The 27,610-nt window shown below is 48.3% G+C and overlaps 1 protein-coding gene across 1 annotated transcript in view; it reads right to left on the reverse strand.

Annotated features, from left to right (window-relative positions):
• Positions 1-27,610, reverse strand: part of Ccdc13 (coiled-coil domain containing 13) — a 51,566-nt gene that overhangs the window by 9,400 nt on the left and 14,556 nt on the right. The window contains exons 3-13 of the mRNA XM_027932036.2: positions 25,843-25,991; positions 21,267-21,409; positions 19,528-19,617; positions 15,450-15,566; positions 14,096-14,200; positions 11,752-11,913; positions 8,851-9,027; positions 7,182-7,388; positions 4,839-4,978; positions 4,232-4,315; positions 1,980-2,102 (exon numbers count right to left, since the gene is read on the reverse strand). Coding sequence (XP_027787837.2) covers positions 1,980-2,102; positions 4,232-4,315; positions 4,839-4,978; positions 7,182-7,388; positions 8,851-9,027; positions 11,752-11,913; positions 14,096-14,200; positions 15,450-15,566; positions 19,528-19,617; positions 21,267-21,409; positions 25,843-25,991 — 1,497 coding nt within the window. The remainder of the gene's footprint in view (positions 1-1,979; positions 2,103-4,231; positions 4,316-4,838; positions 4,979-7,181; positions 7,389-8,850; positions 9,028-11,751; positions 11,914-14,095; positions 14,201-15,449; positions 15,567-19,527; positions 19,618-21,266; positions 21,410-25,842; positions 25,992-27,610) is intronic.

Genomic DNA, 27,610 nt, shown 5'->3' on the forward strand with positions numbered 1-27,610 from the left:
TGAAAATAGGTTAGACTCTTCTATTTAAAACACAGAAATTTTCACGTTGAATTTAAAAACAAAGCCAACTGCATGCTTTTTTTTTTTTAAAGAGACGTATTTAGTAACTTTTGCTGTGGTAAACTAACCATACCAGCCCTCCTATTGTAGACAATTAGAGAAATGAACGCAATCTAAGAAATAACTTGTTTTCAGACAATAGGTAACAGGACAACAGGCACGGAACTCAATACTTAAAGAGAAAGGAAACAATGACTTGAGTTCTACTGTCCTGGATTTTGCCTGAGGTCGTTTCTCAGCATGAGGGAGAGGGAATCCCAGCAGAGCCCAGTAGTCTTACTGGGATAAGGACGGAGACTGGTCAACAGGACAGAGGAGGGAGACTAAGGCCCCTGGAATTTGTAGGGCAGAGTACAGGAGGGGGAAGCTACATAAAGACCACTCCTGTGTAAGCTTGTGACACACTCTAAGGATCAAGAAAGGAATGAACATTGAGGATCTCTGAGAAAGGAAGTCCAGTGCTTTGGGATCAGAAGTCCAAACAGATTAGGAAGTTTGGAGTGTGGAATGAGCTCCATTTTCTTGCTAAAAGCCCAGGGAGAGGGCAAGGCTCTAGAGTAAGGAAAGTGATGTGTCTTGGTTGATGGGCCTGGGCCAGCCTCACAGAGTTTCCTGGCACCTTCCAATGACACAGGGGAGCAGAATGACTCTGAGGACTCCAGAAGGTGTGAGCTGACAGTGTTGTATGTGCATGACTCTTAGAGTGACAGCCTCCTTAGATCTGTGTCATGGGTGCCTTGGTTGTGGATTCTCTAATCCCAGCACTGCATGGAGAGGCCCCAGAAGATGAGCTCTCTTAGGGAGAGATTGCATGTAGAAGAACCAAGGTGGCCCTGCTGGGCTTCCAGCTGAACGAGGCCATCTAAGTGACCCAGCAAATTCCCAGTGAACCCACAGAATCAAGAAAAAGAACCACTAAATTGTTTTATGCCACTAAATTGTGGGCAGCTTGTTAAGCAGCAACAGATGACTGAGTCACCTCCCAATTGCAGGTGTAACTTAAGGGAAGTGGGAAAGAAAGCTGGTGTTGAGTATGTGTCTGCACCCGGAGGTGCTTTAGTCATCATGCCCCCTCATGAGGGGCAGACATGGGGGCTGTTCAGGCCAGCTAGACCTTGTTCCCCAGAAACCACTGGCACAAAAATTAAAAGTCATTCCCATGCCCCAGAAAAGACTGCCCAAAGATTCTTGCTACCAAGATCCCTGTATCTTCTTGGGCTCCCTGCTCTTCATCTTGGAGTTTTCCAGTACCTTCCAAAAATTTAATTCAGCCAGAATTGGTTTCTATTATCTGTCATCAAAGAAACTTGACTGATACATGATACAGCCTGTTAGGACAGAAACTCAATGGTGTCTTTTGTATTTTTCAGTGTGGAGGTCACATGGCTGGCCATGTGTTGGCCTGGGCATCTGCAGTTCTTGCCAAAATGGTCACTTGAGCAAGAAGCACTGATTTATTTGAGTGGAAATCTGTCAACAACCCTTTGGAGGCCACTGTACCTCCTGGTCCACTGCCTCCCCAGAGAAGTCTCAGCCCCTCATCTCTCTTGCTCTTGGTAATTCTAGACATCAGCCCAGCCTGCGTCTTCTCCCCTCCAACCTCCAACACGACCAGGTACAATGCTGGTCCTGCCACAGATTTTAATTTATTGCTGGATTGATTTGACCCTGAGTGTCCCTCTCCTGAGAATCCCACCTCGAGTCCACATGCCATGATGCGGTCCTACTGGGTGCACATAGGATAGGGTTGTGGGAAAACCACAGCGTGATGGCAGGGCCCCAAAGTCATGGGGCATTTGGGTGGGCACATGAGTGGCATAGCCTGGACAGACACCACAGGAGCCAAGCTCTCACATGAGGTAGATCCAGTTCCTACCACATGTGGGTCTAAGGGAGAATCCCTGGGTGACAAGTATTACCGTTTCTGCAGGACAGTAACAAACTCAGTGAGCCGGTCTCGCTCCACCTCGGTGGCCTGCCAGAGGGCCTTGATCTCTGTCACTTGTGCTTGCCAGCCTTTTTGTTCTGGGGAGTCCAAGCACCTGGGACTAGGGAGGAGGGCAGAGGGCAGAGGTCATCTGAAGCCTGAAGACACACACTTACCCCTGTGATGGTGGGAGGGAGTGGAAGGACAGTCAGAGGTTCTCAGAGACAGCCAGAGAAGGAACCCAACCCAACCCCTCCTGGTCCATCATTTCTAGCCTTATTTAGCTGCTAGAGTTATACTGGTACCTCTGTCCATCCCATTACTGTGGGGGGCTGAGATTAGTTGGGCTGCTATGAAAGCTGCCCAGGGTACCCATACCTGTGTGGTCTCTGGGGTTTGGCTGCTGTGCCCAATGTCAGGAGGCCCTAATCTGTGGTCCTGCCAGCTTGTCCCAGACCTTCTGCATCTCCTGGTTTGGCCCTGAATCCAGTCCACTCTCCTGGAGCCTGGACACTGGGCTTTGTGTCTTGGCCAATGTTCTCCAGTCCATCACTGCTTTGCTCCTTACCATTGGTCCTGCCTACTGGTTCCTTACCTGTTGGTTGGGGCCAGGTCAGAAGGTGGACTCTATGCTCCAAACCCCCAGAGCCCACGAGTAAGTTCCCTGTTGTTCTCTTGTGCCCTCACACTTCCTAGTGTGACATTGGATGACCCTGGACTCGCCCTTCAGCAATGTTGGATATAGGGAGGTTACAGAAATGGGCAGCATCTTGAAGCTGGTCTGGCATGTGAGCCTGAGGGCCAACTCTCTCTGGGGTGTTGGGAAGGTCTCTTACCCTCTCTTGGCCCCAGTTTTCCTCTGAATATTGAGGGGGTTGGTTGAGATGGGTTCTGAGGACTGCAGACCCCTCTGTGTTCTGAGTCCTAAAATGCTTTAGGGCATTGCTACTCAAATCAATGGCTAAAACTACTCTGGATCAGTGACTTTAGCATGGCCTAGAAGCTTGTTAGAAATGCAGAACCCTAGTCTCCATCCCAGACCTGCAGCCTCAGAACCTATATTCAACCTAGTAGATCCCTAGTGACCTATGTGCATGGCACAGCTTGGAAGGCCCTATCTGGTCATCTCCATGATTCTCGAATGGAGCAGAGGAGATGCAAGAAGATGTGGCTGACCCCCAGCTCTGTCCTATTCCCAGGCATCCCATTAGATTCACCTGAAGAGAGTGGGTCAAACCATGGCAGCTCTTTCAGATATACTCTCTGCCCCCATGAACTCCTATCCCATCACTGATGGGAAGGAACTGTAAGCTCCATGAAGGCAAAGCCTATCTGTGTATTATAGAAGAAACAGGCTTGAGAACCAGCAGTTTGGGCAGCCAATCCTGTGTCCCTGTGGAGTTCAGAGGTCATAGCCACATAAGTTTGGAATGGTCATTTTGCTCATATCCCTGCTTTCAGAACTGTGATTGAAACCTCACAGAAAGAGTCTGCCCATCCTCCTTTTGCTGTGATGAGGCCTCCCCACCCTCAGTAGTGGCATGTGCCCTGTGGCTCTGTGTCAGTCTACTTGCCTCTAGAGCCACTTGCCTCTAAGTGCTCTTGTGACCACAACCTGATGGGTGGGACAACTGCAGGTCTGACCTTGGTCCAGACATCAGGCCAGAAGTGTCTCAGGTACTTTAGGGGAGATGATAGACCAGAGAGAGGTCCAACTCGCCGAGAGCCACACAGTGAGTCAGAAGTAGGACGGAGCCCACTTGGGGACCTCGCCTGGAACCTGAGCTGACCTGCCTGAGGGGCGGGGGTGTACTGACAAGCAGGATCATGGCTCCAGTGGACAGTGGGCAGGGCTCGGGACAGGACTTAGAGGTAGGACAAAACCATCCTTTGTCTATGAGCTGGCAGTAAGAACAAAAGGCCCATTTAAGCCCTTAGGCTTGATTCTATCAACAAAGAGAGGCCAGAGAGCTGAGGGGATATCAGTGACTTAAAGTGGGAACCCATATGAGGTGAAATTCTCCCTCTAGAGACTGATTTTCCATGAGGAAGAGAAGGCCAGTGAAGGGACTGGGAGCCAGGCCCAGGAAGATAAGGAACACAGTCTGGCATCAAGAGGCCAAGGTTCCAGTTTCTACCAACTGGGACCTCAAATTCCTTGACCCTCCACATCCTTACTTAATTGAGGAAGAGTGCCTAGCTTTCGCCTGGCCTCAGTTTCCCCTCCTTTGAATGGGCTCATACCTGGGTGAGGTCCTGTGGGGGCTGGACAGGGAAGGCCTGGTGAGAGCAGATTCCACCAGCGTGTGACCCAGGCTGCTCACAGAGCTGTGCAAAGGCAGAAGGGACCCATCAGCAGGGAAAGGCAGACTGGGCATGGCTGGGCCTCACCTCTGTGTGTGAGGTAGAATGGGAGCCAGCAGGGCTCCAGGAAGCCTGTGGAGGTGACCATGTGGGCCTTACAGCAGCCCGGGCTGGGTGGCCCTGTAGATTTGCTGCTCTTCTTTGCAGAATTCTTGTTTGCTCAAAATGAAACAGAACCTGGTGATATCAGAACTTTGAGCAACCATCCCAAGTTTGTTTGGGGGTCCTAGAAGCAGATGCATTCTGAGGCCAGCTCAGAGAGGCCATTATAGGGAGCTGCAACCAGTAATAAACCTGGACTTAATTGGTTCGTTCCTGCAGATGCAGAGCAAAAATACTGGGAGAGGCCCACGTATTGGAAGAACAACAGCCCGGTCATATTAAACTTGTTCCTATGGTTTCCCATCAGGGGCAGCAGGAAGCAACTTTTCTTCTGAATAATTAATAATTCGCTCTCCAACCCCTCTCTTACATTTTTTTTTCTTACCGAGAAGATCCCAGCCTGCCGATGTGGTTGCTTGCTGAGGCTGGAGGCTTGGCCAGACCCTGGTCCTCCAGGAGTCTGGTGTGGGCTGGGTGGACCTCAGGCCCGCTGGACTCCTCACCCACTACTTTATTCTGAAGATACTGTAGGGGACAGATGTGGGTTCAATTCTCAGAGCTTTGGCACAGTGGCCTGGAAAAGGCAGGAGGGGGCCTTGGCTCCCTTTCGGGGCTTTCAGGGGAAGTGAAAGAGTCTTCTTTTCAGAAGTGAAAAGCCAGGCCTGTGTGGTGAAGGCACTACTTGCATGATAATGACATCTAATAATGCCTCTCTTCAGAAAGGGAGCTACATGGTATGAGCTTGGTAGCTGGGCCAGGAAGTTGTCCCAAAGGGAGGTGTGCAGCCTTATAATTGGGGCAGATTGGAGATTGATAGCTGTAAGCAGGCCCCCTTCTCAGGGCAGCTGCACATAAATGCCAGGTATGACTGGGGCCAGCCCCCTTTGGCAGTTGGAATACCTAGACCTTTCATATACACCTGGAGCCAGAGAGTTTGGCAGGGTCTCGGCAAGGACTAGAAGCCTTGGGTGAAGGCTGGGCTTCCAGGTCCCCTCCCCTCCCACCACCCCTTCCTCTCCTGGATACTTGGAGGGGCCAAGCTGAAGAAAGAACATTAGAGGACTCTCCACAGAAGGTCAGGCTGTCATTAAGGAGTGGACAGTTGGTGTGAGTTCCTAACAACTGGCAAGACCCCACTCCCAGCCATTCTGAGAAATCTTGCAATAGGTGCCATCTTGTCTATGGGTAATGCTTGGCCCCCTACTGGCTGGTGACATCTGATATAGGATCTGTCCTCTCTTGTATGCCTGGAGCAAGGACAGTGATGTGAAGATTCTGGAATGTTCCTACGTGCCCTTTCAGAAGTCCCTCCCTAGTGAGCTGGGGATGGAAAGCGGGGTGAGGGCTACAAAGCAATGTCACACTGATTCTGTTCCAGCTTTCCTCCTGCTCCAGGCTTTCCCTCAGCCCTAAGGGCTTCAGCATTCTTTACCACAGCCAGTCCTATGGTCCCAGGCTATTGTGGCCCTGGAGATGGACTGCTATGTAGGACAAATCAGGCTGGTCAGCTGGCAGCAGCCTAAGGCTGGACCAAGCTCTCACACCTCTGACTGGACCATGAATCCCTAGAAATAAAGGCAGGGCTGCTCTGTGACACACCTGTGGCTTTGCCAGTCAACCTCTCAGTGGACCAGAAGCTATAAGTCTTCTTTGTCATTGGGGGACCTTCATGCCTGTCACAGAATCTTTGTCCCCAGAAGCCAGTGATTCCTCTCCCCACACCTCAAGCTGGAGGTGCCTGACTCCTAGCAGCCTCAGCTGTGCCCTCAGGCACCTGCCATGGAGCATCCATGGTGTGCTCAATTCAGGGGCAGGCACCAAGGCATGATGGGCTATGCCCCCTTGTAAAGGTTTAGCTTGGGGCTGCAGAGGGAGTTGGAGAGTGCCTGGGAGGGCCACACAACACATTCTGGGGGTCTGGCACTTCCTGGAGGTGTTCAGGACTAAGTAAGACCTAACAGCTGGGGGGTAGCTGGCCAGACAGAGGCAGCTAGGGAGGAAGTAGAGGTGCGCTTCAGGCTTGGAACTGCCCTGGAGTGAGGAGAAAGCAGAGTCATGTGAGGAGCGAAGTGGCATCTGTGTGGCATAATGTAGGAGGAAGGGGAAAGGTGATGAGAGGATGCAGGAGGAATGGCAGCAAGAACAGGTCACTCAGCATCCTGGAATCTGGATGAAGTGGTGTGGTCTTCTGGGGTTGGGGTTGTAGCTCAGTGGTGGAGCACTTGCCTAGCTTGTGTGGGGTACTAGGTTTAATCCTCAGCACCATGTAATAATAAATAAATAAAATAAAAGTATCATATCCATCTACAACTAAAAAAAAATATTAAAAAAAAGAAGTGTGCTTTCTTTCTGCTGTCCTGCTGACTGCAACATGAACATAATGGCTGGAGCTAGAGTCGCCATATTGGATTAGGAGAATGAGAGCCAGAGCTGGGAATGGGCGACCTGGATCCTTGAGGACTGAATAAAGCTGAGGTGAAGGGAAGCCATGGGCAGATTTTAAATAGAGCGGGTACACAACCAGATTTCTTTAGAAAGGAAAGGTGTGTGTGGAATGAGACAGGGAGCCAGATGGAAGCAGGAGGCTGAAGTGGAGCCAGGAAGGATGTGGTGTGGCTTGGCTAAGGCAAGTGGAAAGAAATGGAAGGAGCTGAGATTTCTCTGGATGTGGGATGGATTTACCAGGGCTTGGAAATGGATGTTGGGGCAGTGCCAGCACGCTACTCACCTGCACACCAAGTTGCCCAATCTCTAATTCCAGCTGCCGCACCTTGGCCTCACGCTCGGCCACCATGGCCTGCAGCTGGGCCACAAGGCTGCTGCTCTGTTGGGCCTGGCTGTTGAGATTCTGGTCCATTTGATGCTGGGATGTGCGCCTCTTTTCCTCCTGCAGATTCAAGCTGCCCAGAATGTCCTGTAGCTGCTTCAGCTGGTCCTGGTGGGTGGGCAAGCAGGAGGACAGATGGGGTCAGTGGAGGGCTGCTCTGGGCAGGGAAGGATAAGAGGAGACTGCTTCCCCACCTGGAGCAACCCACCCCTCCCCCTAGCCACTGGGAACCTAGTGGTGGGATACTAACTGTTTTACTGAGAAGGAAGAACATATTCTTTGCCTGCCCTGGGTGGGGCTAAAAACAGACAAGTGGGAAATGTACCCTTCTTCTGTCCTTAAATTCCTTCTTCCTAAGATGAGGACTGAGAAATATATCAAAAGAGCTCTTGAGGACAAGAGATAGTTGCTCAGAAGGTGGCTCCTCAGCTGGTAGGACAAATATTTGGGTAAAAGAAAGCCTGATCCCACTGGGTTGGGAAAGTACCTTTGGAGGCAAGACCTAGACTCTCCCAGGGATTCTTTAGCATCTGGCTGAGGGCCCCATACCTGAAAAGGGAGACTGGGGTGGGAGCAGGAGCCTCCTGCCTGGGGGCCAACAGGAAGGACAATGTCAGTGATTAGGAACAGGTTGGGGGCTGTCGTCCTCACCTCCTAGTAAAGGAAACTGAGGCTCAGAGAACCCAAGGACACATTTCTGGTGAGTGGATGCAACTGATTTATAGCTCTTATTATGCCATCTTCAGTGACAAAGGATGGTGGCATGCATGGACTTCAGGGGACATCCGCTCTGTATCTTATTTTAAAAACGGGTTGCTGAGACTCAGAAAGGAGAGCACTGGGCCCCAGGATATCCAGCAAGGTACTAACGGAGGCAGGCCTATCTTACTGTTCTACAGCAAGCCAGGCATAACATGCCTGGGGTGTGTGGGCACAACTTAGAATTGAGACATCAAACTCTGGGGATACTTCAGGTCCCACAGAGAAAAGCCCAGGCTGTAGGAAAGCAGTATGGCCTTGCTCATCGAGGACAGTTTTGTAGTCAGGAAAACCTGGTTTGAGCTGAGCTGTGTATTTTGGATGAGTTATATGACCTTTTGGAATTTTGGTTTCCCCGTCTGTGGAAAGGGATTACACTACGTGGCTCTAGGATCAACCATTATCAAGTGCTCATGACATCACACAGGCAAGGGTCTGCACCGGCCCCTCAGTTGTCCCTTCATTCCTTGTTAAAAAATAACCCATGGTGTGATCTGTCTCTTCCTTCTTCCCCCCATCCTTTTCTTTATCCTTTGAGGTCCATACAGCCAAGGCCTGAGCTGGGTACTGCTGTCCCAGCCCTCTTCATGCCTCAGGCAACCCCTCTAAGCTGCTTCCTGTCCCAGGGGTAAGGCCCTGGTGGTGCGGCCCATCTGAAGTCAACGCCATCTGGGTTAAGCAGGTGGCCTTTTGTGGGAGTGAGGGCTCACTCAGGCTGCTGGGGCTGGGTCTCAGGGGTCTGGGAGGCTGGTGGCCCATCCTTTGGGAATCAGGCCCTGGCTCTTGCCCTGCCCGAGTGGCTGGGCCATACCATGAGGGCATCAATGAGCTCGTCATCATGTCTGCCCTTCTCCACCAGGGTCCCCATCTGGCTCCTGAGGGTCTTCACTTCGTTCGATAGCACCTTGTTTCGAGACTTCACTCCCTCAGACTTCTTTCTCAGCTCTTCTAGCTCTTTTTGGAGGGTATCCCGCTCCCCAGCAAGTTTCTGCAATTAGAAATTGAGAACAGGGCAGTAGGGCTGGGTGGGGCCTTGGCACATCTGGTCCCTGGCTCCCACTCACTGGGAAGGCAGGGGCTGAGGCTAGGGGCACTGTTGAAGGCTGTAGAGCAAATCAGTGGAGCCGGCTCTGACTCCCACCCTCACTCCTCAGGAGTGTCAGGCGGGACTGTGCCTCCCAGCTTGCCCTAGCACTTGACAGACAGCACTCATGGATGACAGTGCTCCTGCCCTCAGCCTGAGAACTCCACCTTCCAGGCACATGGGAGAAAACCCACAGGCAAATCTTGGTGTGACCTCCAGAAAGCTGTCCCACCTCTCAACCCCCTTTCCAGCTAGAGAAAAGAGAAAAACCACACTTTAGGGAAGAGCACTAAGTCTAGGGTTCAAATGGAAGTTCTTAGCCCCTCAGAGCTTGAATGAGAAGTTGCCCTGCCTCCCCATCCTCTCACTTCCTCCACCAGCACCCAGCACAGCACCCCAGACTGTGCCTTGCTTGGTCAGTGATAAACTGGAGACTCGCATGCTACACACATCTCTGAGGCTCTCATTCCTTCATTCTCAAGTGTTTTCTGAGGACCCACTATATGCTTGGCATTGCAATAGGTGCTGACAAATGCCAACTGAAGAGTGAGGGAAAGGGGTGGGAAGATGGAATATGGTTAAGCAAGGGCTTCCTCGAAAGGTTATAGCTGCGGAGAGACTGAAGACCAAAGCAAAGATCTGGGGTGGAGCATGTGTGGGTGGAGCACCATGAGTGAGGGGGCAGCTCAGGGGCAAGGGCAGAGGGGCAGAGGCCAGAGGAGGTATTACCTCCCAGCCTTTTGAAGTTAGCTCTGAGACACTGAGGGAGAGTTTGGGATAGTGGGTGACATAATCTGACCTGGTGCTGAGGCTCACTTAATGCTGGAAACATGTCTTCAGATCCTCAATGGGGTAAATTATGGAAACGCAAAACGAGTAAAACAATATAAACCCACAGGACCATGAGCCCTGTGTGGGGAGGCAGTCATTGTTTACTTGTGCTCTGATGTCACGCTCTGGGCTCTAAGGGACAGCTGGCCATTTCCTCCCACTAGTATTGTAGCTTATTGCTGGTCAGCCATTCAAGATGCTCTCTGGATTGTGAATGTGCAAGCCCAAGCTGTGTGCATTTCAAATCTAACATTTCCAATCCTCACCTCCCCTTTGTCCCTTGAACCTACTTCTATTTCCCCTAACCACATGTGACACTCTCTGAAAGTCCTTTATGATTCTACCTACTCCTTTTCCTTCCATGTTCAGTCACTCACAGAGTCCTGGAGTCCACTGTTAATGTCCAGATATCCAGCCCTTCCACTACAGTCCTATTATCTTGTTGTAGGTCCTTGGTCATGTCTTGAGCAGATTATGCTCTGCTTCCAATATCTCCTCCACCTCCCAACTATGTGGCATTTTCAAAAAGCACAGTTAGCCATGTTCATTCACAGCTTGAAACCCTTTGGAGATGCTCCACCGTCTTCAGGATAAAAGCCCGCCCTCCTGGCTGCCATTCAAGGTCCAGCAGGTCCTGGCCCTACCTACATCTCCAATCTCACTGTTCCCCTCATCAAAACTGATGGTCTAGAATGCTGGGAGGAACATGTGATGATGGTCACCAGGTTCCCAGCACAGGGTCCAGCCTGGAGTTGACACAAATGGAAGCCTCCCAGTGAAAAGTTTAAGGCTTCACTATTAGGAAGGACATTGTCTCAGGGTCACTGAAGTGGGCCAATTGTTTGGCCTTCTAGCACCTCCTCCTGCTTCCTCAGCTACTTTCTTTGAAGTAGACCCTACTTGCTACTCTCAGTCCAAATCTGGGGAAACTGACTCAATACCCAAACTTGGTGAGAGAGAGAGAGAGAGAGAGAGAGAGAGAGAGAGAGAGAGAGAGAGAGAGAGAGAGAGAATTTTATTATTTATTTCTTAGTTTTCGGTGGACACAACATCTTTATTTGTATGTGGTGCTGAGGATCGAACCCGGGCCGCACGCATGCCAGGCGAGCACCCTACCACTTGAGCCACATCTCCAGCCCCCAACCCCTTGCATTCTTGGCCACAAGGATTGGCTCAGGGATGGGCACCTGACCCAAGCTAGGCCAAACTTTGTTGGAACTACTGGGATAGGCCCTTTGTCTGTGGGGGCTGGGTTAGAATAGAGAACTCAGGACTACCAGGGATTCCCACGGGAGCAAGTGAAGTCAATCCAGGAGAGAGTGTACTAAGACAAGATCTAAAAGTCCCTGGATCCATCCATACCTGAAGCTAGGGCACTTCTAGACTAGTCATTTACACGGGCTAACAATTTCTCTTTGTTGTTTAAACCTGGTAGAGTTAAGATTTTCAACACCCTCAAGCTGCAGACTCTGCTGCTGATTCCAACTTGCCCATCTCTTTTATTAGCCTGGAACTCTCTATCCTCCTTTAAGATCCATCTAATCTTATTCCACTTTTGGAGCTATGACTCTCCTCCTTGCTCCCTTTCACAATCAGGGTTACTCAAAATTCATTGAATGGTCCCAGAGTGAAGCCCCATCAGGCAGCTAGAGCTGGGTTGATACAAAGCAAGGAACATGCACAGAGGTGACCCAAGGCCCCAGGCATCTCCTGCCTGTGGGGAAAGCCTCAGACCCTCATGGGAACTCTGATGATCTTCCCCTTGTCCACCTCACCTCCTTACTGGGCATGCATTACCTCCCAGCCTTCCTGTTTTTCCCTTTCCAGGCTGCGGATCCTCAGTAGGTTTTTCTCCTGTGCCGACAGCTTCTTTGGGTCTGGGTAGATAGGGAGCTCATCATTGGCTGTTCCTGCAGACCTACTCCAGGTCTGTCCCAGCTGCTTCTCAAGCTCTCGAACCTGAGGGTGGGAAAACTTGTTCTACCATGTGTCTGCAGTCAGACCAGCACTCTGAGGTGCCATGGATCCTGAAGACGGAACCACTGTTCCAGATGGCTGTGGGAGCCCCAGACAAGGGGGCCTGGAGTGGAAAGATCTGAGTTGGTATTTTGAGCAAAGCAGGAAGACACTCAAGAGGTTTAGCTTAGAAAAGACACACTTCAAGGTGAGAAAATCACCCCACTTCTGAGGGGCTGTTTGAGGGCAAGAAGCAGATGTATGGCCCCAGCAACCTGGAGGGATAGGAAGGCAAGCCTCAGTACCAGGAAGAACTCTAACAGACAGTGTGGAGGGGGAACGTTCTTGGGAGATGGTGGGCCATAGGCAGGAGAAACAGCAGAAGGAGGGCGGGGTTTGGAAGTGAAGAACCTGGCTCAAATCCTCACTGGCTGTGTGATTTATGCACACCTTAACTTCTCTACATCAGATTTCCAGGGCAAGGGTATGGGAATCTGCATCTTAAACCAAGGCTATGGGTGACTTTTAAGATTAGGCAATGTAGAGAAACCCCAAGATGGCCCCGGTGAAGCACTCAGCACAGAGCTCAGCACACATGGGCTCTCACAGGTTGCAGGTAGATGTCATCCCACAGAACAACACCTTTATCACACTGGAATTTAATCAGAGAATTCCCAGGGTCCTTCTTATACTGGTTTCCATGTCAACGCAACCAAATGATGGAAGGAAGTTGGTGAACTCGAGCCAGGAGAGGAGGCAAGATTCAATAGGATCACTGGTAAAGGGCAGGAGCATTGCTTTGAAAGCACAAATTAGTGCCCTCCTGTGGCACTGTATGGTAGCTCCAGTTAAACCTTAAAGAGCACAGTGTTAGCTGAAATTATTTAATATACTACTTGAGTGCTGACTGTGGCAGGCACTACACCCAATGCTTTACAAATATTATTTTTATTATCATTATTGGTACTGAGAATTGAACCCAGGGGTGCTTAACCACTGAGCCACATTCCCAGCCCTTTTAAAATATTTTATTTAGAGACAGGGTCTGGCTGAGTTGCTAAGTGCCTTGATAAATTACTGAGACTGGCTTTGAACTCATGATCCTCCTGCCTCAGCCTCCTGAGCCGCTGGGATTATAGGCATGCAATACCACGCCCAGCCAAATATTATTTCATTTAACCGTATGACACCCTACAAGGGCAGTATTATGATCTCTACTTTGCAGATGGGAAAATAAGACCCAGAAAAGAAGAGATTTGCCTGAGGTTACAGACTAATAGAACAGTGAGAGGCTAGATTCAAACTCAGATCTCTTGGATCCCAAGGCCTTGCACTGATCAGCAACTAGAGGTTTTGTTTTTTTCTTTTCTTTCTTTCTTTTCTTTTCTTTCTTTTTTTTTCTTCACCTTCATGTTGGCTTCAAGTAGACCCTGAGAATAAAAGCCACTAGTCACGACCCTGATGTTGCTGGGAATGAAAGTGATGTGCTCATGTGTTTTTCAGTTTAAGGGTAAAAAGAAAAAAATCAGTGCTGCTAATCTTTGTCCAGGCCTTTCTCTGGGCCAGGGACTATGCCTAGCACTCTGTACACAATGACTCATTCATTCCTCCTGGCAACCCTGGGGGTAGGTGCAGTTATCCCCATTACACAGATGAGGAACTGAGGCACACAAAGGAAGGAATTTGCTTGAGGTCACCCAGCCAGTGAGTGGAGAATCAGGGCTGGAATCCAAGCAGCTGGACTCCGGAGCCCCTGTTTTCAGCCTCCTTTGGTCTGCTCCAAAATATTTAGAAAACAAAGAGGGAGACAAGGCAAAGTTTTTATTGGGTAATGAAAACTTTCAAAAGACAACAAGCATCTGGATGAAACTGGAAAAAGCCTACAATTACAACAGTCACGCAATCTTATGTGAACCAGGAAAAAATATGCCTGGAGAAAAAGAAGTCAAACCAAAGGCATTGGCATTCATTAAGTGCCAGTGCCTGGCATGTGGTGTTATGTAAGTGCTTGTTCATTAAATAACAAATTAAAATCAGGCTGGGTGGAGAACATAAACACCGGCCTGAGAGTACGCTCTGTAGGACGTAGGCCTTTGGAGCTCTGAGTGCTCATGTCTCTAGCACAGGTCTCTGGGCCTTTTAAACCCTCTGTTCTGGGCCAGGAGCAGAGTGATGACACACTCACCTTGCTCTGAAGAACGAGAATTTGTTGAGCCCTTCCCCTCCAGGTCCCTGGAGAGGACAGGAGCTGCTGAATGTTCACGTCTTCCCCAACCTCACTGGACAAAACCTGCAATGAGGTAGCGTGTTCAGAGCGGCAGGAGACAGGGCTCCAGCAGGCCCTGACACAACTGTGTCTTCGGAAGCGGTGCTGGTGTGTGGGACTCCTGGGGGCAGCCTGCACGACACGCCCCCCTCCCACCTCAGGGCGTAGCCCTAAAGGCTGGTTTGCCACTTTCCTGGCTCAGCTCTCCAGGGAAAGTAGCAGATCCATCATTGCCAGAGTTTCTTCATGATGCTTAGAGGAGCCATTGCCAGGAACTGCTAGCAATGGCCAGGTAGGTCCCCTTGCTCATGGCACATTGTGTAATGAGTGGACCACAGAGCTGACCAACACCTGCTTCCTTAACCCATTCACTTATCAACTAGACCTGAGAGAAGTCTGGATGGATACGGGAAGTACACGGCCTCAGGGTCTTGACCTTTGCGAAAAGCCACAGACCAGTGGCCATCTGAGTGTAGCAAGGAGGAGTGCTGGAGTGGCGCTTGAGGATGCTGTGCTTCAAGAAGGGCACAACTCTGTGGCTACTGAAGTGCCGTGGTTCAGCTCCACCTCAGGGTCTGAGGCGGAAGCAGGACACTCCAGCTTGTGACCTGAGCTCTCTGAAGCCCAACAGGAAATCCCTTTCGGTGCACCAAGTTACCAAGTCCTTGGTGCTTGTTTCCACAATAGAATGTTGTTTTGGAAATCTTGGCTGGTCTGAGAGGTTCCAGCAGGGAAGACAAATGCCAGAGAATTCACTACATAAATAAAAATAAACAACGAACCAGCTGGGCCTCCAGGGCCTGTGCCCCATGTCTGAGTGCTTTCCTTTGAAAGGGCCCTTTAATGCACAAACCTCCTGTTCATTTTCTGATACTACAGATAGCAGGGGGCAGGGGGAAGATCTTGGCAGAATTTTGAGTCAATGGTGGCTTATTAAGTGGAGACCCAGGATCTATTAGGGCACAGGGAATGTAGGGAAGGCTTAAAGGAATCCCCCTGGGTGGAAGGGGTATCCTCCCTTAGTCCAGAGCTAGGCAGGCACCACAAAGGAATAACCCTAAGGCAGCTGGTGACCTTGCCCATCAGATGGGACTATACCAAGGAGCCCTGAAAGGAAGTTACTGGATGTGGAACCTGACCCAGAGCAAGCAGGATGCTCACTGGCAGGGCACTCCCTGCTCCTGGACGATGGAAGCTGTGTGCCAGCTGTGCTCTTCCCAAGGCCAGCCCCAGCCCTCAACAAGTCCCAAGCTGAACCCAAGTTCTGAAAGACCTTCTGGGTCATCCGGAGCTCCTGCTTCATGGACTGAACCTGGTTGCGCAGATCACTCATCTTCAGGTTCATGGTTGTCAGCCTGTCCTTCAGGGCCTTCACCTCTGGGGTCTCCGGCTGGTTGGCAAGAACAGGGAGAAAGCAGTCACTTGTTGCCTGAATTGTAATAGCAATCAGCCCCTATTTATCCAAGTCTGCACCGGGCACTGTGCTGGGTGCTAGGTGCTTGGTGCTTCCTAGCATGGACTCTCTCTACTGTGCTCAGAGATGGCATCACAGCTAGTTTATCTGCCCTTAGAAGAGGGAGGGAACTTGTTCATTCACAGAAGGCCACTCCAACTTTGCAGGAGGGCCATGACCTTCCTAATTCAGGGTCTCCCTCTCCCAGAATCACACTGATCAATCTGGGCCTTGTCTCTGACAGATGAGGGGCTTTGGGCTCCCTTGAGGGCAGTGTGCTCACTGAACAGAGAAAAGGACCAGTTTCCCCCCTAAACACTCCATCTCTGAGACTTAAAAAGCTGCAGCAACCATGGAAACTAAACTGACTGTTGGACCTCTTAATGATGTCTTTTTCCTTTTTTAAAAAAATAATGCTTGGGGCTGGGGTTATTGCTCAGTGGTAGAGCACTCGCCTAGCACATGCAAGGCCCTGGGTTCGATTCTCAGCACCACATAAAAATAAATAAATAAAATAAAGGTATTTTGTCCAACTATAACTAAAAAATCAAATATTAAAAAAATAATGCTTGATGCAATGTTTGGCTACAGCTTTTTCTCCAATGAGCTGACTACCTCTCTGTCTTCTATATACACTAAGGAAGCCTCCAAGATCAGCCCATTCAAACTCCTTCCATCAATGATGAAAATAAAATCCAGAGAAGGGAAGTAACTTGCCCTCGGGCACACAGCTGGTTGGGGGTGACATAAGTAGGAATAGAACCCTGGAATGGACCCTGTCCTGGTTGATCTTCCCAATTTACGCAGTTGCTGCTGTCGCTGTTGCTGGCAGCAGTAATGTTTGTTAGTGGACTGAGCATCACCAAGCAATGATGCTGGGTCCCTCTGCTCCTGCTCCAACAGACTCAGAGTGCTGGACTTCTGGGAAGCAGGGTGAGGGTACAGCGACATTCTAAATCTTCTTCAGTAGGCACAAACAAAATCTCCTGTGGGTGCCATTATGAAAGACAGTATGGGAAGTTCCATGGACCCCAGAGGCTCTGAATAGTTCAACTGAAAACCAGCAGTCAAAGAAATTATTTGGACACATGGTCTAGAAACCCTGATGGTATTTTTTCCTCATCTATGGAATGGGTGTCCTGCTTCCTCCCAGCACCATCATGGGGCTAAAACGAATAACCAGTGTGGACAAAATTTATGAACTGGAAACTTATGTGAAATACAAGTATATCCTTTTGTAAAAAAAGACATTTTTTTCATATCCTCCTGCATGTCTGGCTGCCTGCCATCCCCTCATTGCTATTGGGTGCCTATCTTCTTGCCTGTTAAATGTGTGGCTTTGAATCTGTCCTGAGCTGGAAAGCAACACCTACTTCTCCCTGTCAGATCTTCATGCCATGAGTCCCAGTGGTCCTGGCAGCCCTGATGCTGAGAGCTGAGGGAGTACATGGGCTTCTCCTGGGGCTGTTATGACCCTGCAGCATCTCTCTGGTCAGAGCATGAAACTAGCATCCAGGTTGAATCTGGCTCTAGATCCTGGTTAATGGTGCCCTCTCAGCCTCCTGTCCTCACCTGTAAAGTACCTGCAACAGTTGATGGGATAACTCTAGTAAAGGGCACTATCTAGGCCAGGTTCTGACAGAGGGCAATGCCAGGGGCCCTTTATCAGCTCTGGCAGCCAGTTGGCAAAGTGGACTGAGGCCAAATGATACTCTGGAAAGGGCTGGGCCAGGGCCTAGTCCTTTTGGGCAGCTGGGTCCGGCCTACCTTGCAGCCATTTTGGACCTCTTTCTACCCAGAGTGAAATTCTACAGGCTTTAGGGGGGACCTGGTATAGGCACATCTGCAGCCATCCTGGGCTGTTTCCTTTGAGGGAATAACTGGAATGCAGTCCAGGAGAGCAATGCCAACAGTGCTCATGCCTCAGCCTCACGCAGCCCCATGCAGAGCACCGGGCCTCAGCTCCACTCTGGAATGTACTTTAGAGGCGAGGCCAGAATGTGGCAGCCTGGGCCACCCCACAGAGTGATGAGGGGGAGCATTGCTCTTATTCTCACTCCGATCATAAGATGCCAGGGAAAACATGTGGTATGGATGAACTGAAGCTTGCAGCCCCGCACATGCTCTTCTGTCAGAAGCTCCCCAGGCTGCCCAAGGCCACAGAACTGAGTAGAAACTCCTGCTCCACTACTTTCTGAGGACCCCCTCCATGGGTGATCCCACCCCAGCTCTTTTTGGCTCACATTCCTTTTCCCTGCTGTGGGCTCTGGGCTGTAGCCCAAATGCTATCCAGCTGGCATCCAGGTAAGCAAATTGAATGGGAAGGCTGAGTGCTTCCTAGCCTTGGCCCTGGCTTGCACTGTGCTCCTGGAAGGCCCTTCCTGTTCACCAGAAAAGCCAAGTTCAAGGATGCCCCCATCTCTCTTCTAGCTGATTTTCCTGAAGGGTATACTCCCTTTGTGAACATAGTGACCTGGGGCTTTCTCTGAAGGCCCTGTCTGCGTCCTTCTTTCACATGGCTATTTCTGTCCCTCTTGGATGCCTCTGGGGACAGAGGTCCTGTTTTGATTCCTATGTTACAGGGCTCAGAAAATCCCAACAGGCTCAACAGGTGACTGAACAAACAGTTTCTCTTTTAGGGCTGCTCTCCGGGGAACATGGAGGTGCTTGATGTTCTGGATAAACCAGGGGCAAATTAGCAGCATCCCTCAGAGCCAGGAAAGGCCTAGAAGAACACTCAGTCCAGTCCCTGCCAAGGGCAGAGTCTCACTTCCGCCTCCCCAGCAATGAGACAAGTTTACACAAGGCTAGACTTAAGGGGACACACACACTCCACACTGGGAGACTGAGTCCTCAAGACAGGACTGAGGTGGACTAATCCTGCAACACGGCACACGGGGCAGGAAAGGGAGCACCAAACTAGGAGTTCTGGGCTCAGCTCCCTGTCACCAATTGACCTGGTTTCCCAAGAAAACCCTGGTGAGTCCTCCCAGGATATTATGTTTTTGTTTTTGGCACAGAGGATTGAACCCATGGGTGTTTTACCACTGAGCTACATCCCCAGTTCTTTATATTTTATATTTGAGGTAGGGTCTTGCTAAGTGGCTGAGGGTCTCACTAAGTTGCAGAGGCTAGCCTTGAACTTACGTTCTTTTCTGCCTCAGCCTTCCAAGTAGCAGGGATTACAGGCATGCACCACAAATCCAGCTCCTCCTGGGATGTTCTTGAGACTGATGCTGTTTCTAGTCTGGCTTGGGCTACCTGCCTCTGGCAACCCACTGGATTGCCTTCCTTTCATAAAGTTACAATTCCTACACCTCCTGGCTTTCATGGACTGTGTGCTGGTTTAGTAAAAATAGGATCTGGGGAACAAGCCCCTATTCCCCAAATTTACTCTTATTCTGTAGATTTGGAGCTCTGCAAAAAGCAAGACTCTTCATAGTATGATTGCCCATAAAGAACAGGAACCCATTGGGCAGGGGTGAATTCCCTGTCCCTGGGGCAAGGTAGAGTTGGATCTCCCTAGTGAGGAGCTATAAAGGTGATGATTGGACTGTAGCAGAGGCCAGTTGGTCCAGGCCTACCCTTCTGGTGCTGAGGTTCTAGGATTCCAGGGGCCTGAGGTCCCTCCCACCTGCCCTCTCTGGAGAATGAATCAGAGCTAGATCCACCCTGGGGTGTAGCCAGGGCATCCTGGCCTCAGGCCATAGGCTGCCTAACCTTCCTGATAGCAGCTCTGAGGAGGCTGCAGTGGTAGACAATGAGCCCCTGTCTCAGCAACAGGTGTGTGTGGGTGGGCCCTGGCAGAGGCACCTAGGCCCTGGCTCTGGTGGAGGAGGGGAGGCCCTGGCTGATAGCACTACCTCATGCACTCCCCTGTACAGAAGAGAATCCATACCAAGGCTTTGTCTCCCAGCTGGGCCCTCTGTGGCTTGGCTCCTGCATCGGTGGACCCCTTGGCTGGCAGCCTGGACAGGGCTGTCTGCAGCTGAAAAAGCAAAGCATGCACTTAATGTTTAATTCTGCTCCACAATTGCACAGCTCAGCTGAAGTGCTCTGAGTGTGTGGTTACCTGTCTTAGAGGTTTGTCCTTTTAGTTCACTTTAGGATCATTAATGGAAGAATTCTCCTTTACTAACTGCTCTGTGATGGGAGAGGGTTTAATTGATTGCCTCCCCCACTCCTCAATTGAATGGTAAGAAAAGTTTAAGGCTAATAACTTAATAAATAATAATGCTATAGTCATAATCTGTCTCCAGGAATTCTATCCAGAGCCAAGGAGTGGAGAATAAAGGAATTATGGACTTCAGGTTACAGATGAGACAACAGAAGTAGAGACACAGAGATGCTGCCACATTGGCTCATGGCCTCATGGCAAGACTGCTGCAGACATCCAGACAACTGAACCTTTAATTATTTCTTTATTGTTCTTTGCACAAAGACCATACCCTATCTGACACTGTGAGGCATGACCCACTCTCCAACCTCTCTGACCTCATCTTGTGTCTGCTCTTGACCATATTCAGGCCTTCATTTTGCTCCGGGCCTTTGTGCCTACTGAGCCCTCTGCCTGGAGGCCATTCCCCACCTACCTCTCTGAGTCTTGTATGTATGTACCTACTCCCTCCATGATCTCTTTAAGCAGCTCCCGTCCAGGTCCTCATCATCTCCTTGCCATGGCCATTACTCAACATGTTGCTCTCCTTTACCTCTCTGCCTTGGTTTATTCATAGTCATGCCCAAATCTGTATTGGTCTGTCTTCCAGGAGGCCAGGAATCATCCTTCCCTACAGTCTCCCCCAGGGCCCAACAGAGACCTTACATGGTTCTCAAAAAATACATCATAGAAAAAAGGAGCTCTTATTCAAGGCCAAGTGTGATGACTGACATGGATTCTGGAAGGGTCTGGAATGGAATATAGCCTAATACTACCACATCTGGTGTGGCCTGAGAAGGCCTCTCAACCTCTGGCAGCTTCAGCTTCCCATGTTACACTGGGAGAAGCTGTGAGGTGTCCCTCTAGCCTCTGGATCCATTCTAAATCATAAGGGACCCTGAGCCATTTGGGCTGTGCCTTTGATTGACCATCTGTGGGATCATCTGTGGGAGGGCAGGAGGCTGCAAAAAGGAAGAGGGACATCAGCGAGATCTACTGATGGAAGGTCTCTGGCTCTGGCTTCTGATGAGCAAGGATCTCTGTGAATTTATTTAGCAAATGTTTATCTAGTGCTTACTAGGTGCCAGGCAGTGTTCTAAGCACTTTATAATGTTAAATCATTTAATCCTCATAAAGCCTTAGAGTGGGTACAATTATTGCTACCATGTGACAGATGGAGGATGCTGAGACACTGAGAGCTTATGACTTGCTCACAGTCACAGATCTATCAGTGCTGGAGTTGAGAGCCACACCCTGGTAGTCCGGCTCCAGTTGTGTACCCTTAGCCACTCTGCCAGGCTGCTTCTCAATGGCCTGTGTCCCCTTGCTTTCCCTCTCTGGATGTGACAAAGACTGAGGAACTCACTGCAATTTCAAGCCCTTCAGAAGAACCCAAAGCATCTAATGGCTCTCTCTCTGGACCAGGGCGCTAGGAGTGTTACCCCCCCCACCCCCAAGGAAAAATGACTTAGGCCCCTCACTTCCCGCTCCAGCTCCTGGATCCGATTGGTCAGCTGCTTCATTTTCATTTTCCCACCCTCTGACTCTGCCATCAATGCCCGATTCTTTTTGGAGAGTTCCACAATTTTGGTTGCGACTACATCTCCAGCCATACCGGCACTCCCTAAAATGAAAGAAATGGTGAGGTCAATTAAAAACACAGGTCTGCACATCAGACTCATGCCACACCTCCAACAGCACCAGGGTTTAAAAGCCAAAGTACTGGGAATGAATGGTCACAAAGGGTAGAGGTCCCGGAGAGTCACCACATGCCAAGGAACCCTAGGAAATGCAGCCACTTAGATTCAGTCTTTCCTCAGCTGTTCTAGGAAAATTGTAAGATCAGAAAGCAGACTTTTACTACACTGAGATTCCATCTCACTCCAGTCAGAATGGCAATCATCAAGAATACAAGCAACAATAAATTTTGGCAAGGATGTGGGGAAAAAGGCACACTCATACATTGCTGGTGGGACTACAAATTGGTGGGACCACTCTAGAAAGCAGTATGGAGATTCCTCCAAAAACTTGGAATGGAAACACCATTTGACCTAGTTATACCACTCCTAGGTTTATACCCAAAGGATTTAAAATCAGCATTCTACAATGACATAGCCACATCAATGTTTACAGCAGCTCAATTCACAATAGCTAACCTATGAAACCAACCTAGGTGCCCTTCAACAGATGAATGGTCAAAGATTTTGTGAGATATATATATATACATACATACACACATACACACACACACACACACACACACAGACCAATGGAATATTACTCAGTCTTAAATAAGAATGAAATTATGGCATTTGCCAGTAAATAAATGGAACTGAAGAATATTATTCTAAGTGAAATTAACCAATCTTAAAGAACCAAAGGCCAAATGTTTTCTCTGATATGTGGATGCTAATTCACAATAAGACGGGGGGAATAGTGGTACTTTGGATTAGACAGAGGGGAGTGAAGGGAAGGGAGGGGTATAGGAGTCGAAATAATAGTAGAATGAACAGACATTATTACCCCATGTGCATATATGATTACAAGACTTGTGTAACTCTACTTCATGTACAACCAGAAGAATGAGAAGTTACACTCCATTTATGTATGATGTGTCAAATGCATTCTACTGTCATGTATAACTAATCAGAACAAACTTTTAAAAACATTTTAAAAAGCAGAGTTTTAGTTCTGTGGGAGACAGGCTTATTGCTCTTCACATAATCTCAGTGATGGGATTGTAATTCACACCCTATGATCTGTGATTTTTCTGTGTCCTCAAACGATCAGGGTGCGTGTCCTCAACCCTCCTGTATCTGCCTGGCTCTGGGCTTTGGCTGATGAGATGCCAACAGCTGAGGTGTGGGCAGAGGCTTGGAGAGCATGCGTGTAGTTAAGCTTGCTCTGCTCACATATGCCATCTCCACAAGAACAAATCCATGCCAGCTAGTTGATCCCAGGAGGAAGAGGGGCACATGAAACAAAGCTGAACCATTACAGCCAAGCCTGGCCTAGCTCAACCAATCTCCAATTAACCCCTAGATGTTTGAGCTAAATAAATTATTATTACCAAATGCTGCTGAGATTATGCAGTTGTTTCTTACACAGAATTTTGTGGTAACATCTAACCAATATACATTCATACATTCACTCAGCAAATGTTTTACTAGTTTCTACCAAGTACTTGACCCTTTTAGAGATTCAGGGGTAAATAAAAAAGATGGATGGGATTTACATTGTAATTAATTATCTGTAGGGAAGACAGATAATAAAACATCAAACAAATAAGTATTAGAAGATCTGGAAGGAATAAGTGATATGAAATAAAAAGAGAGGCTGAGCAAAGTATGTTAATGATGGGGTGATGCTACTTTACCTGGAGCAGCCAGGATAAGGTAATATGTGAAAAGACCTGAATGGATAAAGTAAGGAATCAAGTAAAGTAAGGAATCAAGCCAAGAGAAAGCAAGTTCTCAACTAGGAAGAGTGTTCTAAGTAGAGGATACAGCAAGTGCACAGGCTTGGAGATGGGGGCATGCACGGGGAATCTGAGGAACATAAAGTAGGCCGCAGTAGCTGGAGGGCTACTTGCAGTGGGCAAGGGAAGTGGTTGGTGAGATGTGAATGGGGGGAGTTGCATGTTGTGAGGGCTGTGCAGAAGGCAAGCAGTGAGAGCTAGCCCAGATTGGCCACTGACTGCCTGGGTAGCCTTGGTAGTCACTTGTCTTCTTTGGAGTACAGTTCCTCTACCTGTACAATAACAGCTCCCTGAATGCTTTTGACACTCCAGAAGTGTGTGACTGGCAGGTGTTTTCTCAGTTCTACTTTTTAAAAAGACCATGATATGCTGCAGAACAAGATAGAAGGTGACAACCAATGGAAAGCAAATGGTAGCCCTTGGTGGTTTTTGAATTACTGCAGTCCAGGCCTGCTATGGGTAGTTAGGAACAGCAGCCCTCAGAACCTCACATCTACTGGAAAGGCCAAGCACACATCAGGAGAAAGAGCTCAGAACAGACCTGGAGCCCTGGAGTATCTGGAGGGAGACAGGAACTGCTGAGCATCAAGAGAGCACACTGGCTCCCTAGCTCCTTTAACAAGTTATGGGCAGGGAGGGGATATCAAGGGTCACTGGGAAAATCATCAACACTAGCAGTTTAAGAAACACCGTTGTAACACCAATTCTGGTTCTGGTTGAGACAGAGTCAGCACACTCTTTCTTTCTCATTGAATACAACTAAAACCCTGGGACAGTATGTGTGAAGCAGCTACCTGAGGGCTCTGGAAGTAAAAGGCAGCAAAGCATACGGGGGTAGGATACCAGACCTAGAAGCACAAATGATCCAGAGGGGAGTTTCTTTCCCAGGACTCAGGCAGCACAAATCCTAGAACTAGCTATCAGAAAGAGGTCAAGGGAAGCCCTCTTTAGTACAAAGTGAAGGAAGAAGAGCCTGAAGTGAAAGAAGAAAATCATCTTTTTTTCCTTTTGTCTCCCAATCCTGTCTCCAGGCCAGTCCCACTTCTGGGGCTGTCCCCTTGTTGATAAATGGGGGCAGTAGGGGTATGGGAAAGCACAGAAATGCTAGTAGCTAGGTAAATAAAATAGACTAATTTCATCTCTGTAAGTTTTTAAGACTTATAATGTTCGTAAGCCAAAGCTTTAACAGTGATGGAATTACCAGTTTTGTAGGTGTAATTCATAAAGGCTGCAATTTATAAGTGGGGAGGGTGAGGGACCTATGTGGTGACAATACTTCTACGTTCCACTTGACGTGGTAAAACACTAATCCTAAATAGACTCTAAAAAGGTGAGTATGTATTTTGTAATCACTAAAGCAATCACTGAAAATCCAAAGAAAAATAGTCCATCAGCTGTCAGTAGCCTGTCACTTGTGGCTTGGTTTAAAAACATGAACTGAACCAGTCAGACCTCTCTCTGGATTTAAGCAGTCCCTGTTATCCTGATGAGGCCATCAAGGAGTCTGAAAGTTGGCCAAAGCAGCTTGTGGCAAAGAACAATGGACAAACCCAGGAGGAGGGAGCAGCCCAGGTTCTCCCTCCAGGCTCTGCTGGGATAAAGATGGGTCTCCTGCTCCCCCTGGTGCCCATCAGCTTCTCGACAGCCTTGCAAAAGTATAAGCAAGCTGCCCCTGGAGCGGCTGAGTCTGAAGCCAGGTTGTGTCTATCCTCACAACACAAAACTTATCTACAGGGTTTTTGTTTTAGATAGAAAAGGCCAAAGAATGGGATATGCACCAGGGATTTTAGGACACCAAATTCTTCTTGTTTTTTAATTCAGCATTGACTGATCAGATCTTAGTTCTGAGCATTTATTTTCAAAAGCAGGGAGTGATGTTGGCAGGCGCTGGGTCAGCTCTGTTGCTCTCTATGATTGGTAATACCTACTTTCTGGTATTTTGGCCTCTTGGGAAATTTTCAGTGGGTGTACACATGACAGAGCAAATCGGGGCCAGAACTCCACCAAATCTGCAGGGCTAAGGTCAAATTTATAACCACAGGGCCAATGTCCTGCTCACACCCACAGGGTCAAGTTCATCCCCAGCCCAACAAAACCAAGGACCACAGGGCCAAGGTCTCCACCAACTGAGCCAAGGTCCAGCATAGACTCTGCTGAGAGAAGCTGGGTCCCAGGAACTTCTCCCAGATGACCAATGTCCTTCCTGGAAGCAAGGCAGATGCTGTAGAGTTAAAGTCTGCTTCTATTGGGCCTTCTTAAACATCCTTGATGTGACGTTTGAGCCAGAGCACCAAGGAGAAATAGATCCTAAACAGGTTTGTGAACATGATGGAGACCCTGGCTGGGTCATCCACATTGCCTTGATGATTGCCTACTGCTTTTGCTGCCCCTACTGTTCCTTGGCATGCAGGCCTCCCTGGCTGCTCTCTTCTTCTACCCTCTGCCTCACTTCCAGAATTCATCTGGACAAACGTCACCACAACTGACCCTTGGCCCTATCTCTTGGGCACCTGCCTTCTGGAACCATGCTAACTCCCCTGGACTTCAGGGCAGGACTGTTGCAACAGTGGTGGAGCTACCTGTGAAGGCAAGTCTGTCCTCTTCTATTTTCTTTTTGAGGTGCTTGATTTCAAAGTCCCTTTCCTTCAGCAACTTATACAATCGCCCGTTCTCATCCACAGTTTCTCTGAGCTCCTCCCGAAGTTGTTGGATCTCATCTTCAAGCACCCTGTGAGGCAAAAGAGGAATTACTGCTCCTCCCTAGGGGCAGGTGGGCAGGGGTAGGGCCTCTCCTGCCCAGGCTTGTGGTACTTGGGTACTAGGTGGTGATAAGAATTTGTTTGTACAAAATAGGAAAGAGAAACTAATGAAAGTCTTGAGCAGATTTTAACACACTGTTCTCGGATCTGAGTGATTAAGCAGGTATTCCCCACATGAGTGAAAGGAGAATGAAGATTTGAAAAACATTGTTTATTAGTTGGCTTCAAGACACTGATATAAAACCTGACTCAGGAAATTGACACAACTTTCAAGCATCCAAGGGACATGCATAAAAATGAATTGTAGGCTGTAAGGCAATCTGAGCAAATTCCAAATAAAGATATCAGAGAGTTAATTTCCCCTAATGGCAATTGACTAAATTAGAAATCAATATTTAAAAAATTAGCAAACACCATCATATATTTGGGACTTAAAAAACCTGATTTATATATTGTATTATGAAGCATTTAGAATTAATAGACCACACAAGCTATATCAAAACTTGTCAAAGGCAGCTATAATTAAGGCTATGATTTTCTTTCCATTTCTTTAGCTGCCTTGCAAAAGTCTGGATATTGTTTTAAACACACACACACACACACACACACACACACACCAAATAGGAATTTTCTAAGTCTTAGGTTGAGGCTAGTTTTCCAGGTTTTAGGTAAATTTGACAGAAAATTAGAACAGGAGGTTAATTCTGTATATTCCAGATTGTACTGGAAGGGTCCTTCAGAACTCTAAACCACTAAGAAACCTGTGATCATGTCTGTTAGGCAGAGAACAGACTCCCTAGAGACAGTTGCTAGCAAAGTAAATATTTTGTAGGTTACAGTAATTATTAGGTAACAGTTCTTGTTATTATTGCTGCTATTATTATTATTATTATTTTATAAATGGTTCTAGTCTCCACTAATTTAAGTTTCTCTGGTTTGGGATAGATCATTTGGAAATAGGTCTGAGGTTAATTTGAGCTTATATATAGGAGTTTTATGTTTTTTTCCCAATTGTTGACAATTATTTTTTTCCAACTGACATTTTTAAGTAGGTCATTTAAAAAATGAGAAATCATAAAAAAGTAAAATTTGAAGATGGAGAAAAGAGACTCTGGGAAAAATCAGAAGCAGAGACAGCTCAACAATGCTTGCACTTTTTATGGCAAAATGATTAGCAGAAGATTTTGTATCAATGCAGTCTCCTGCTTCCAATAGCCTTATAGATCCATGTGCATCTGTGTAATACTGTTGAATATAAAACACACTAAGAAGATTCTGGATACCTTTCAACTTTTCCACCAGCTGTAAAAAAGCCAGGAATCTACCAAGAGCTTCTTTAGGACAGGGTGTGTTTATGCGTTGCTACATGTGAGGAAAGGAAAACTGGAAGAGCAGAATAAACTGGAAGAGCAGAATGGTCCTAGATGGGATTTGGAGCAACGATCATATAAAACCATCAGTCAGCCAACCGGTTCTTAGAGACGCACACAGTTTACACCAAGGACTGTGAAGGAAAATCCAACGTATAAACCACACCTTTAATGAGTTTAAACATGTTCCCTTTGACTGTAAACTGATTTTTAAATAC

Source organism: Marmota flaviventris, chromosome 1 (assembly GCF_047511675.1).
Source record: "Marmota flaviventris isolate mMarFla1 chromosome 1, mMarFla1.hap1, whole genome shotgun sequence".
NCBI lineage: Eukaryota > Metazoa > Chordata > Mammalia > Rodentia > Sciuridae > Marmota > Marmota flaviventris.